Here is a 14,184-nt window from a genome sequence, read left to right on the forward strand (position 1 = left end):
GGTTCCTATATGTTCGGCAGGTGGTTCAGGCGTGTCCAGTAGGTGGGTCATTTCTTTCGGGGAGGTGGTTCCAGCAGGTCTGGCACGTGATGCTGGCATATCTGAGAGGTGGTTCTGTCATTCCCAGCATGTGATTCCAGAGTGTCCGTCAAGTGGTTCTGGCGTATCTGGCAGGTGATTTCGGCATGTGAAGCAGGTGGTTCTGGTGTGTCCTGCAGGTGCTTCCTGTGAGTTTTGGACCTGATTCTCGCGTCTGAGGTGGGTGGTTCCAGAGTATTCAGATGATGGTTCCAATGTGTCCGACAGTTGGTTCCAGCATCTCATGCAGGGGGGGGGTCAAACAGGTTCAGCAGATGGTTCCGGCGTGTGCCACAGGTTCCTGCACACCCAGAAGGTGGTTTCGGCGTGTCTGGCAGATGGTTCAGTCTCGTCCGGCAGGTGGATCAGTCGTGTGGGGCACCTGGTTCCGGCGTGTGCTGTGCCTGTTTCTGGCATATACGGCAGGTGGTTCCCTTACGTCTGGCACATGGCTACAGGGTATCATGCTGATGACTTACACGCGTCCTGTGGTTTTTCCAGGCGTATCGGACACCTGGGTCTGGTATGTCTGGCAGGTACTTTCAGCGAATCAGGCAGCTGGTTCCGGTATAGCAAAAAGCTGATCCCGGCGTTTCTGGTAGGTGATTCCGGAGTGTGTAGCACGTGGTTCCGGCATATCCGGCAGGTGATTTCGAATTGTCCGGCAGGTGGTTCCAGTGTGTGCGGCAGCTGGTTCTGGCGTGTCTTGCAGGTGGTTCAGTCGTGTCCGGCACCTGGTTTTGGCATGTGCGACACCTGTTTCTGGTGTATCTGTCAGGTGATTCTCACTAGACAGGCAGGTAGTTCAGGCATGTCCAGCAGGTGGTTCTGGCATGTTGGGCACCTGGTTCTGGTGTGCCTGGCATGTGGTTCTGGATTGTTCGTCAAGTGGTTCAGGCTGGTCTAGCAGGTGGTTCTTGTGTGTCCAGCAGCTGTTTCAGGCGTGTCCGGCACCTGGTTCTGACCTGTGTTGGACCTGTTTCGGGTGTATCCATGACATGGTTCTGGCATATTTGGCATGTGGCTCTAGGGTACCAGGCGCCTGGTTCCGGCATATCTGACAGTTGGTTCCCTGGTGTCTGGCAGGTGGTGCCTGTGTGTCTGGCATGTGGTTCTGGTAGGTTTGGAAGATGGTTATGGCATGTCTGTTGGGTGCTTCTGGCATGTCCGGGAGCTGGTTCTGGCATGTCAGAGTCATGGTTCCAGTGTGTCTGGTGGGTGGTTCCAGGTGGTTCTGGTGTGTCCGGTGGGTGGTTCCAGCATGTCTGTCAGGCTTTTCTGGCATCTAAGGGGTCTGGTCCCAGCATATCTGGCAGGTGGTTCAGGCGTGTCCAGCAGGTGGTTCAGGTCTGTCCGGGAGGTGGTTCGGCATGTCCAGCACGTGGCTCTGGCATATCTGAGAGGTGGTTCAGGCATGCCTGGCATGTGCTTCCGGAGTGTCCGTCAAGTGGTTCTGGCATATCTGGCAGGTGATTTTGGCATGTGAGTCAGGAGGTTCTGGCATGTCTTGCAGGTGCTTCTGGTGCATTCTGGACTTGATTCTCGTGTCTGTGGTGGGTGGTTCTAGAGTGCCCAGATGATGGTCCTTACGTGTCTGACAGCTGGTTCCAGCTTGTCAGGCAGGTGCGTCACACATGTCTGGTGGGTGGTTCCAGCGTGTGCCACAGATGGTTCAGGCACATCTGGAAGGTGGTTTCAGCATGTCCAGCAGATGGTTCAGTCTTGTCTGGCAGGTGGATCAGTCATCTGGGACACCCGGTTCCTGCATGTGCTGTGCCTGTTTCTGGCATATCTGGCAGGTGGCTCTGGTGTGTCCAGCTGGTGGTTCCATTATGTCTGGCACATGGCTCCAGGGTATCATGCAGGTGATTTTGATGTGTCATGTGGGTTGTCCAGGCATGTCTGACACCTGGTTCTGACATGTCCGGCAGGTAGTTTCAACGAATCAGGCACCTGATTCCGGCATATCTAACAGGTGGTCCTGGCATTTCTGGTATGTGATTCTGGCATATGCGGCACATGGTTTCCCTGTATCCGGCAGGGGATTTTGACGTGTCCTGCAGGTGGTTTCAGCATGTCCCCCATCTGGTTCTCGCATGTCTTTCAGGTGGTTCAGTCATGTCCAGCACCTCATTTTGGCATGTGCAACACCTGTTTCTGGTGTATCCGGCAGGTGGTTCTCACAAGACTGAGTGGTGGTTCAGGAGTGTCGAGCAGGTGGTTCTGGCATGTTGGACAACTTGTTCCGGTGTGCCCGGCATGTGGTTCCAGATTGTCCATGACGTGGTTCAGGCTGGTCTAGAAGGTGGTTCAGGTGTGTCCGGCACCTGGTTCTGGACTGTGCTGGCCCTGTTTCTGGTGTACCGATCACATGGGTCCAGTGTGTCCGGCACATGGTTCTGGTGTATTCGGCAGGTGGCTTCAGCATACTGGTCCCCTGGTTCCGGCATATCTGACAGTTGTTTCCATGGTGTCTGGCAGGTAGTTCCTGTGTGTCTCGCATGTGGTTCTGTTACATTCTTAAGGTGGTTCTGGTGTGTCCGGCTGTGCCTGTTTCTGGCATTTCCAGCAGGTGGCTCCACCTGCTAGACCTGCCGGAAGCCCCTGCTGCGCTCGTAGGAGCCAGGTACCGGAGACACTGTAACCACCTGCCGGACACGCCAGAAACACAGGCAAGATGTAATTGAAGGACATGCCAGACATGCCGAACCACTTCCTGGAAACACCCAGACCACCTGCCGGACACCCCCAAAGCATCTCCTGAAGAGGAATGCATCAGATGCCAGACAGGCCAAAACCACATTTCGCACACATCAAAACCATGTTTCAGAAATGCCTGAAACATGGGATGGCCATGCCAGGACCAAGTGCCAGATGCAACTGGATCAGCTGACAGACATGCTTGAACAACCTGCCGGACACACCTGAACTACCCGCTGGACATACTGAAACAATCCACTGGAAAAACCTGAACTACCTGCCTGACATGCTGGAACCAACTGCTGGGCACCTCGGAACCACCACCCAGACAGTCTGGAACCATGCACTGGAGATGCCAGAATCAGGTCCTGGACACACTGGAATCACGTGCAGGAACTGGCAGAATCACCTATTGAACACAGTGGACCCACTTTCTGGAAATGCCAGAACCACCTGCTGGACACAACGGAACCACCTTCTTGACACGCTGGAACCACCCCTGGATATGCTGCCACCAACCACCGGACATGACTGATCCACCTGCTGGGCAGCACTGATCCACCTGCCAAACACAGCTGAACCACGAGCCGGACACACCAGAACCACCTGCCTGGCATCCCAGAAACACCTGCCTGACACGCTGGAACCACCTGTCGGACATGGCAGAACCAGGTGCCGGACAGTGTAAAACCACATGCAGGATACGCCAGAAGCAGATGCCAAACACATCACAACCACCTGCCAGGCATGCCGGAACCACCTGCCAGACACGCCAGACAACAGGCCGGACAAACTGAAATCACCTGCTGGATATGCCATAACCAGGTCCTGAATACACCAGAACCAACTTCAATGTCAAAATCAACTGATGGACATGCCAGAACCACCACCCAGACATGCTAAACCACCACCTGACATGACGAAATCAGGTCCCGGACACACCGCAGCCACCTGCCAGACACGCTGGAATCACTTGCCGGACACGTGGGAATCAACTGCCAGACACCCCAGACGCACCAGCCAGACACTTCAGAACCACCACACAGGCACACCAGAAGCACCAGCCACACACGTCAGAACCAACTGCTGGACACCCTGGAGGCACCCACTGGAAATGCTGGAAACACCTTACCAATGTAACAGAACCACTTGCCAGACACACCGCAAACACCTACCAGACATGCCGGAAACACCTTTTGGATATGCCAGAACCAGTTGCCGGACACAGCGGAATCTGGTGCCCTAAGGCCAGAAAAACCTGCTGGACATGCCCGAAACACTTGCCAGACATGCAAGTACCACCTGCCAGACATGCCAGAATCACCTGCCAGATGTGCTACAAAAAGGTGTCACACACACCGAAACGAGGTGCCGGACAAAACTGAACCACCTGCCGGACACCCTGGAGCCACCTACTGGATACACCAGAAACAGGTGTTGCACATCCTGGAACCAGGTCCTGGACACGACTGAACCAAGTGATGGACAAGCCTGAACCACCTGATGAACTCGTCGTAACCACCTTTAGGATGAGCTGGAACCATCTGGTGGACATGCTGGAAGCCAAACACACTACATCCAGGTGCAAGACACGCTGGAACCACCTGTGGGACATGCCAGAACCCCAGGCTAGACATTCTCAAAGGACACGCCAGCTATGCCGAACCACTTCCTGGATACACCCGGACCACTTGCCATACAACCCCAAAGAACCTCCCGGAGAGGACACGTCAGAACCACATTTCAGAAATGCCTGGGCCAGGGGACGGCTATGCCTGGACCATCTGGCGGATGCACCTTGACCAGCTGACAGACACGCCTGACCCACCTGCCGTACATGCTGGAACCACCTGCTTGACTCGCCAGAACCACATGCTGGACACGACGGAACCACCTTCTGGACACACTGCAACGACCCCTAGATATGCTGCAACCCACCACCAGACACATCTGATCCACGTGCTGGACAGCACTGATCCACCTGTGAAACATGGTGGAAGCATGAGCCTGACACCCCGGAACCAACTGCCAGACATGCCGGAATCACCTCTCACATATGGCAGAATCAGGTACTGGATACTGTAACCACATTCTGGGCACACTGGAACCAGATTATGGATTTTCTGTCAAGTGGTTCAGGCTGGTCTAGAAGGTGATTCAAGGGTGTCTGGCAGCTGTTTCAGGCGTGTCGGGCACCTGGATCTGGCCTGTGCTGGACCTGTTCCTGGCGTATCCATAACATGGTTCCCACATGTGTGGCACATGGTTCTGGCGTATTCAGCAGGTGGCTTCAGCGTACCGGCACCTGGTTCCGTATCTGACAGTTGGTTCCATGGTGTCTGGCAGGTGGTTCCTGTGTGTCTGGCATGTGGTTCCGGTATGTTCTGAAGGTGGTTCCAGCGTGTCTGGCAGGTGGCTACTGTGTGTCCAGGACCTGATTCAGTTGTGTGTGGTTGGTGTGCTCAGAGTGTCCAGGTGTTGATTCCGGCATGTCTGGCAGTTGGTTCCCGCTTGTGCGGTGGGGGATTCCAGTCTGTCTAGTAGGTTGTTCCAGCCTTCTCCCGAAATTGGTTCTGGTGTATCCAGGAGCTGGTTCTAGTGTATCCGGCAGGTGATTTTGTTGTGTCTGGCAGGTTTTTCCGGCGTGTTAGGATGGTGGTTCTGGCTTGTCTGACAGGTTTTTGTGGCATGTCCGGCACCTGGTTCTGGCATATTCGCAATTGGTTTCAGTGTATCTGGCACGTGGTCTCAGCATATCCAACAGGTGTTTACGAAGTGTCTGGCAGGTGGTTCCTGTGTGTGTGGCATGTGGTTCTGGTACGTTCGGAAGATGGTTCTGATGTGTCCGTTAGGTGCTTCTGGCATGTGCGGGAGTTGGTTCTGGTGTGTCAGAGTCATGTTTCTGGTGTGGCCGGCAGGTGTTTCCAGGTGGTTCTGGTGTGTCTGCTGGGTGCTTCCGGTGTGTCTGGCAGGTCGTTCTGGCATGTCTGTGTGGTGGTTAAAGAGTGTGCAGAGGGTGGTTCCAGCATGGCTGTCGGGTATTTATGGCATCTAAGGGGCCTGGTTCCAGTGTATCCGGCAGGTGATTTTGGCATGTCTCGCAGGTGGTTCTGGTGAGTCAAGCAGGTGGTTCTGGTGTGTTCGGCAGGTGGTTCAGGTCTGTCCGGGAAGTGGTTCCGTCATGTCCAGCACGTGTTTCTGGCATATCTGAGAGGTGGTTCTGGCATGCCCTGCATGTGATTCCAGAGTGTCCGTCAAGTGGTTCTGGCATATTCAGCAGGTGATTTCAGCGTGTGAGTCAGGTGGTTCTGGCGTCTCCTGCAGGTGCTTCCAGCGCGTTCTGGACCTGATTCTCACGACTGTGGTGAGTGGTTACAGAGTGTCCAGATGATGGTTCCAACATGTCCAACAGTTGGTTCCAGCATGTCAGGCACATGGGTCACACTTGTGCGGCGGGTGATTCAGGCGTGTGCCACAGATTGTTCCAGCGCACCCAGAAGGTGGTTTTGGCATGTCCGGCAGATGGTTGAGTCTTGTCCGGCAGGTGAATCAGTCGTGTGGGGCACCTGGTTCCGGCATGCACTGCGCCTGTTTCTGGCGTATCTGGCAGGTGGTTCCGTTATGTCTGGCACATGGTTCCAGGGTATCATGCAGGTGATTTCGACATGTCCTGTGGGTTGTCCAGGCGTGTCTGACACCTGGTTCTGGTGTGTCTGGCAGGTACTTTCAGTGAATCAGGCACCTGGTTCCAGCGTATCCAAGAGGTGGTCCCGGCATGTCTGGTAGATGATTCCGACTTTTGTGTCACAAGGTTCCGTCATATCCAGCAGGGGATTTTGAGGTGTCCGGCAGGTGGTTCCAGTGTGTCTGGCACCTGGTTCTGGCATGTCTTGCAGGTGGTCAGTCATGTCCATCACCTGGTTTCAGTGTGTGCGACGCCTGTATCTGCTGTATCCGGCAGGTGATTCTCACAAGACTTGTAGGTGGTTCAGACGTGTCCAGAAGGTGGTTCTGGCATGTCGGGCACCTGGTTCTGGTGTGCCTGGCATGTGGTTCAGGATTCTCCATCTAGTGGTTCAGGCTGGTCTAACAGGTGGTTCAGGTGTGTCTGGCAGCTGTTTCAGGTGTTTCTGGAACCTGGTTCTGGCCTGTGCTGGACCTGTTTCTGGTGTATCCATCATATGGATCTGGCATGTCCAGCACAGCGTTTGGGCATATTCAGCAGGTGGCCCAGCGTACTGGGTGCCTGGTTCCATTGTATCTGACCGTTGGTTCTGTGGTGTCTGGCAGGTAGTTCCTCTGTGTCTGGCATATGGTTCCAGTATGTTCTGAAGGTGGTTCCGGCGTGTCCGGCTGGTGGCTACCGTGTGTCCGGACCCTGATTCCTTCATGTGTGGTTGGTGCGTTCAGTGTGTCCAGGTGTTGGTTCCAGTGTGTTTGACAGTTGGTTCCCGCATGCCTGGCGGGGGATTCCAGGCTGTCTGGCAGGTTGTTCTGGCCTTTTCTGGAAATTAGTTCTGGCGTATCCAGGACCTGGTTCTAGTTTATCCGGCAGGTGATTTTGGCATGTCCGGCAGGTTGTGCTGGCGTGTTAGGCTGGTGGTTCCGGCTTGTCTGGCAGGTGTTTGTGGCATGGCCAGCACCTGGTTCTGGCGTATTTGGGACGTGGTTTCAGTGTATCTGGCACGTGGTCTTGGCATATCCAACAGGTGGTTGCGAAGTGTCTGGCAGGTGGTTCCTGTGCGTCAGCATGTCCTTTGGGTGCGTCTGGCATGTCTGCAAGGTGGTTCTGGCATGTCAGTGTCATGGTTCCAGTGTGTCCAGCGGGTAGTTCCAGGTGGTTCTGGCATGTCTGGTGGGTGCTTCTGCTGTGTATGGCGGGTCATTCAGGCATGTCTGTATGGTGGTTCCAGAGTGTGTAGCAGGTGCTTCTGGCATGTCTGTTGGCTTTTTCTGGCTTCTAAGGGGCCTGGTTCCAGTGTATCCGGCAGGTGATTTTGGCTTGTCCAGAAGGTGGTTCTGGCGAGTGAAGCAGGTGGTTCAGGCGTGTCCAGCAGGTGGTTCATGTCTGTCAGTGATGTGGTTCCGGCGTTTCCAGCACATGGTTCTGGCACTCTGAGAGATGGTTCTTTCATGCCCATCATGTGATTCTGGAGTGTCCATCAAGTGGTTCTTGTGTATCCGGCAGGTGATTTTGGCGTTTGAGTCAGATGGTTCTGGTGTGTCCTGCAGGTGCTTCTGGCACATTTTGGACCTGATTCTCACATCTGTGGTGGGTGGTTCCACCATTTCCAGATGATGCTTCTGAAGTGTCCAACAGTTGGTTCCAGCATTTAAAGCAAGTGGGTCACACAAGTCCCGCCCGAATCATTCGGCTGAGGCACGAATGATTGTCCTTCCACCTGCTTAGGAGGAGAGAGACAATAGGATTTTAACCAACCACTCTTTGGAAGTTAAGAAAAAACTCGCTTTCCACAGTGCTCTTACAGCATACCGGCAACCTCTCATGCCGCCCTTGTGCATGGGTGGAGAGAGTGTTCAGAAAGCAGCTATGGAAGAAAAGCCAAGTTTGCTCAGCAGAGTCCTACATTGCCCTAAAACTGCAAGGCACAAAACATTGCCTCCAACCCTCAAGGGGAGATGAGCAATAATCCATCTTGCTTCCAGCTCTTTAGGAAGCTGAGAAAGAACTCACTTTCCACACTGTTCTTATAGTGTACCTTGAACATCTCATACAAAGGCACCTGAAATGCTGTTTATTTGGAGCCCTTAACTCATTGCTTTAGAGCTTCTGCTTTTGGGGCATTTCCATCTTGCCAACCCGGCTCAGACAAAATGCCTACATCTTCTCCTTAAGCAAGGAGGCTGAGGCCCGAATGATTGTGCGTCCACATGCTTAGGAGGAGAGAGACAATAGGCTTTTAACCAACCACCCTTGTGCACTAGAGGAGAGAGTGTCAGAAAGCACCTATGGAAGAAAAGCCCCTTTGCTCTCAGCCGTGCCCTACATTGCTCTAGAGGTGGAAGGCACAAAGCACTGCCTCCATCCCTCAAGGGGAGACAAGACACAAACCATCTTGCTTCCAGCTCTTTAGGAAGCTGAGAAAGAAGTCGCTTTCCACAGTGCTCTTACAGCATACTGGGAACCTCTCATACACAGGCAGCTGAACGCCATTTCCTCCCAGCCCTTAACTCGCTGCTTTAGAACTTCTGCTTCTGCCACATTTCCCTCTTGCCAACCCGGCTCAGGGGTAATGGCTACATCTTCCCCTTAAGCAATGAGGCCAAGGCCCGTATGATTGTGATTCCACAAGCTTAGGAGGATAGAGACAAGAGGCTTTTAACCAACTGCCCTTGTGCACTCGTGGAGAGAGTGTCAGAAAGCCCCTATGTCAGAAAGACCCATTTGCTCTCAACCATGCCCTATATTGCTCGAGAAGTGGATGGCACAAAGCACTGCCTCCATCCCTCAAGGGGAGACAAGCCACAAACTGTCTTGCTTCCAGCTCTTTAGGAAGCTGAGAAAGAACTCACCTGCTGGATATGCTTGAACCAGGCACCTTAGAGGCTGGAAAAACCCAACAGGCATGCCGAAAGCACCTGCAGAACACTCTGGAACCCCCACACAGACATCCCATAACGACCCACCAGACTCACCGGAAGCACCCACCGGACACACCAGATCCACCTGGAACCACCCACTGGACACACTGGAAACATGAGTCTGACAGGCCAGAATCAACTTCCAGACACGCTGGAAGCACCTGATGGACAGGCCGGAACCATCTTCCGAACCTACCAGAACCACATGCCAGACACACAGGAACCACCTGCCTGACACTTCGGAACCACCTTTTGGATATCCTGGAACCAAGTACCAGATACACTGAAACCACCTCCCAAATATGCCAGAACCAGGTGCCGGACATGCCACAAACACCTGCCACACAAGCTGGAACCACCATCCTAACACGCCAGAACAACCTGCCAGACACGCCAAAATCACCTGCCGGATACACCGGAACCAGGTCCTGGATACGTCAGTACCAATTTCTGGAAAAGGCTGGAAAATCTGCCAGACATGCCAGAATCACCCACCGGACATGCGGGAACTAATTGCAAGACAGGCCGGAAACAAAGCCAGGACACTCTGAAAGCATCAACCGGACAGGATGGAATCAGGTCCCAGACACACTGTTGCAACCTGCTGGACATGCCGGAACCACCTTTCGAATGTACCAGAACGATATGCCAGACACACAGGAACCACCTGCCAGACACCATGGAACCAACTGTCAGATACACTGGAACCGGGCTCCAGTTTCCTGCATTTATCAGTTCTAATAGGTGTGTAGAAGTATCTCATTGAGGTTTTATATGAAATTCCCGAATGACCTGTGGCGGTGGTCATCTGTCCTCAGGCTCGTTTGCCATCTGTATGTCTTCTTTGGTGAGGGATATATTCAGGTCTTTTGCCCATTTTTCAATAAGGTTGTTTATTTTTTTGTTGTGGTTGACTTTTAAGAATTCTTTACATATATCTTGGCCATATTTTCTTTATCATGTATCTGTTTTGCAAATATCGTCTGCCAGTCTGTAATTTGTCTTTTGACTCATCGATTTTGCCTTCCACAAAGCAGGAGTTTTTAATTTAATAAAGTCTAACTTGGGGCCGGCCCGCTGGCACAGTGGTGAAGTTCACGCACTCCACTTCGGCAGCCTGGGGTTCACAGGTTCGGATCCTGGGTGTAGACCTACACACAGCTTGTCAAGCCATGCCGTGACAGCATCCCACAGGCCAAATAGAGGAAAATCGGCACAGATGTTAGCTCCTTACCAAAATAATAAATAAAGTCTAACATCAATTTTTTTTCATAGATTACATTTTCAGTTTGTATCTTAATAATTCCAGATTCGAGTCCACTTAGAGTTTGTTGCGTAATCTTTTTAGAAGTTGTATTGTTTTGCATTACATTTAGGTCTCTGTTCCATTTTCTAAAAGTTTCTGAAAGTGTAAATTCTATATCTAGGTTCATCTTTGTAAGAGCTTTAATGAGGTGCAATTGATAGAGAAAGAACCTGACATATCTAATATGTACTCTCTGATGACTTCCCCCACATACCAACTGACATATATGTATAAATTTCTCCTTTAGCCTATGACAGTGTGGATCACATTGATTTGATTTTGGAATGCTGATACAACCTTGCATACCTGAAAAAATTTCCTCTTTGTCCTGGTGTATGATTGTTTTACATTGTTGGCTTCAGTTTTCTAATATTTCATAGAAAACGGTAACTGCTCATTTCTGAGACTTGTTGTTCTCAAGTTTTCCCTACTTTTAAACTCTAGTTTTGCTTTTAGGGTACTGCTGGGCTCATAAGATGAGTTGGAAAGTGTTGTCTCTGGTGATATTTTCTGGAACAGATTGTTGGGAGCACTAGGTTTCTGGAGGGAGACCTGGCTGAGGCCCTAAAAGCTGCATCCCACAGCTTTCCCCTTGGATAGACAACAAGCAGGAAATGGTATTCGGAGTCAGGGACCAGAAGCCCAAGGGGATCCAGTCTAGGTCAGAGGTGAACAGGGAGCCCCTAGTGGGCCCGAGAAGGAAGAGTCCTGCCTGCCCATGGTCCATGTCCACAGGACCTTCCTCTGGCCTCGTCCTCTCTATGTGCACGTTTTGAGCTTTTGACAGTATTTTCCCCACTTAGAGCTGAAGCCATTGCGGAGACTGAATCAGAAAACAAGGTCCTAAGCTGTGTGCAAGAGAAACCGGGAAAATGTTCCCTCTTCCGGCAGAGTGTAGAAAGGCAGCCACTGTCCTGGGCAGGACGTGTGCTAGGGACAGGCACGTGCTAGTTTGACAGACACACCCAGCTTAGTGGTTGTGGCTCTGCCTGAGAAAACGCCTCCAATCGCTTAGTCCCAAGAGGTCGGAGGGGCCATCTCTGCTCCTGGACAGGCTGAACCACACTGCAATGATCCTGTCCTCGGTGGGAGGGGCACTTGTGCATGTCTTTCAGTAGCCAGGGAGGGGACTGGCACTTCTCCCTTCTCCACACAAACTGAGCTGCTCACTCTGGGAGATTTCTAAATTCGAGGAGGAATGTGAGTTTCTGGATCTGGTTTCCATGAGCGCTACGAGCGAAAGACTCACACCTCCACTCCCAGGATTAGAAAGAAGCAACAATTTAATATAATACTCAAACGGAGCATTTACCATTGACAACAAAATATGGCCCTGCCAAATAGGGAAATCGGTGCTGGGCAAAAGGGGGGAGGGAGAAGAGGGGTTGGTGCCTTCCCTCGTGGCCAACAGGGGACCCCAAGAAACGGATCACAAAGTTCTCGTCATCAGAATCAGAGGAGGTGGCCCAGTGCACCCTGAGTGTCAAAGCTGTGTCCCCGCTGTAGCTCAGCTGGTCTCAGGAGGGTCATCGGCCACCAACACTGGGCCCTTGGTTAGGGGTCTGGTGTCTGGAGAAAGAGAGGCTTTTCCTGAGCGGCCTGCCCTGGAACCACAGTGCACACCCCATCCCGGCCCCCACTGCGCTCTGTGCTCCACCCCTGTGCTCAGTGCTCAGTCAGCCAGCAGCACCCCATCTGTCCCTGACACAGGGGCTGATATTTAGCGTCACCCACTTCACAGAGGAGGAAACCAGTCCCAGAAACGTGAGTGCAATTGCCCAGGACGGGACTGCTCAGCAGTGGAGCTGGAGCCCAGGGCCAGCTGTCTGCCTCCCCAGGCCCACGCTCAGCCTGAATGTTTCCTGAGCCCGTGGATTCAGCCACTGCCGGTCTGGACACTCACTCTGCCCTGAGCGGTTCTTCTTGTGTTTGAAGAAGAGTCGAATCTTTCTGACCCAGTGGTATCGGGGCTCCAGCTGGCAGGACAGGCTGTAGCTACAGGACAGAGCAGAGCTGGGAGCTCTCAGGAGCCACACATCACATGTGCATCCTGGAGCCTGCCAGCAGCTGGAGTCGAAGGGCCCCAGGGGTCGCCATGCAATCAGATCAGGGGCTGACCATGGAGCAACGGCCATGGGCTCTGGAGCTGGTCAGCAGAGAAAGTCTGCCCTGCCCTCCCCCAACTCCTGACCTGACTCACCTCTCCTCCTTGCTCAGGGGCTCCACGACCTGGAACCAGGCCCCAAAGTGCTCGTCGGGCTGCACGGTGTACAGATTTGCAGCCTCCTGGAGCAGCTCGATCTCGTCCATCAGTTTGAATTGCTAGGACAGAGCAAGCACAGGATGCCCACAGAGCCTGAGTGGGGGACCCTGCAGGGCTCGTGGAGGGGCTGAGGAAGAGGGCAAGGGGCCAGTCTGGGGCCTTTGCCCACTTGGGAACCCTCCCTCCCTGCGATTCCAGTCAGGACTTGCCTGCTCTCACACTTGGCCCCAAATAGCTCCTCCTCCAGGAAGGAGTCTTTGATGCCAGCCCTTCCCCCACCCGCCAATGCCATAGGATCCCTAGCTCTGTATATCGAACTGTGCAAATAATTGTTCCACCTTGGGGATTGGGCCAGAGGGGGTCCTGACCACTGCGGGGGGGTCTCTGATTTCCAACCCCCACCCTCCCCACCGGGAGGCCGCAGCCGCTTACCTCATTCCATTTCCGACAGTTGAGCACATTGCCCTGGAAGGCAGACAGCCGCAGTCCATCAGAAACAGCCCGCTTGGGCCAGCACTAGCCCCCGTTCCACACCTCTTGCAATGTTGCACTACTGCCAGTGGGCAGACCCATCCAGAGCCCGGACTTAGACCTGGGCCAGTCTCTGGGCTCCAGAGCAGGGGGCGTAGAGCAACTGAGGCAAGACACCTTGTAACCCAACCCTCTCTGATGACACGTGGGGAGACTGAGGCCTCAGGCAGGAAGGGACAGCTCAGCCACTGATGTGCTTCCTGACTGGGAGGGGCCCGACTTCTCTTCCCTCACTGGCAGGGCCAGAGGGAGAGGCTGAGTCCAGCTCAGACACCACCTCCTGGGGCCACACAGTCAGGCAGCTCTGAGCCTCAGCAGCCCAGGGAACCTGGACGGTGGCTTATGCAGAGTCTGCATCACCCACTGAGGAGATGGGCCTGACACCCCAACTCCCACACGAGGCTGGAGGCCCTGCGGAGAGGACCTTTGCCAAATGCAGACAGCTCAGGGCTCAGGACAGGACTCTCTCCTCCCCACCCTCAGGAGCCTGAGCCCCCGGACCCACCTCTGGGCTCACTCACCTCCACATAATCCTCCATCGTAGCATCCAGCAGCTCCAGGGAATGGAAGAACGTCACCAGGGAGGGGACGACACCCTGTGCCGCCATCGGGATGGGCATGGCGATGAGCTCCCGCTCTCAGGTGCCCCCATGAACCTTCCCCTGAAACCCCTCAGCCCAGCCTCCTGCCCACCCCACGCTCC

At 53.7% G+C, this 14,184-nt stretch overlaps 1 protein-coding gene across 1 annotated transcript; it reads right to left on the minus strand.

Annotated features, from left to right (window-relative positions):
* Positions 1-12,480: 12,480 nt before the first annotated feature.
* On the minus strand, positions 12,481-14,154 carry LOC138918610 (ral guanine nucleotide dissociation stimulator-like). Its single transcript, XM_070240552.1, has 4 exons — positions 14,003-14,154; positions 13,383-13,415; positions 12,888-13,009; positions 12,481-12,682 (listed from the first exon to the last, which is right to left on the minus strand). The coding sequence occupies exons 1-4, from the start codon at positions 14,099-14,101 to the stop codon at positions 12,481-12,483; spliced, it is 456 nt and encodes a 151-aa protein (XP_070096653.1). The 5' UTR covers positions 14,102-14,154.
* Positions 14,155-14,184: the final 30 nt, after the last annotated feature.

This window comes from Equus caballus, chromosome 17, assembly GCF_041296265.1.
Source record: "Equus caballus isolate H_3958 breed thoroughbred chromosome 17, TB-T2T, whole genome shotgun sequence".
NCBI classification, from domain to species: Eukaryota; Metazoa; Chordata; class Mammalia; order Perissodactyla; family Equidae; genus Equus; species Equus caballus.

Coding starts and splice junctions, on each gene's coding strand:
- LOC138918610 (XM_070240552.1), bottom strand. CDS start 14,101: ATGCCCATCCCGATGGCGGCACAGGGTGTCGTCCCCTCCCTGGTGACG. Junction 13,010..13,382: donor ACTGTCGGAAATGGAATGAG/GTAAGCGGCTGC, acceptor GCTCTGTCCTAG/CAATTCAAACTGATGGACGA. Junction 12,683..12,887: donor CCCCTGAGCAAGGAGGAGAG/GTGAGTCAGGTC, acceptor TCTGTCCTGTAG/CTACAGCCTGTCCTGCCAGC.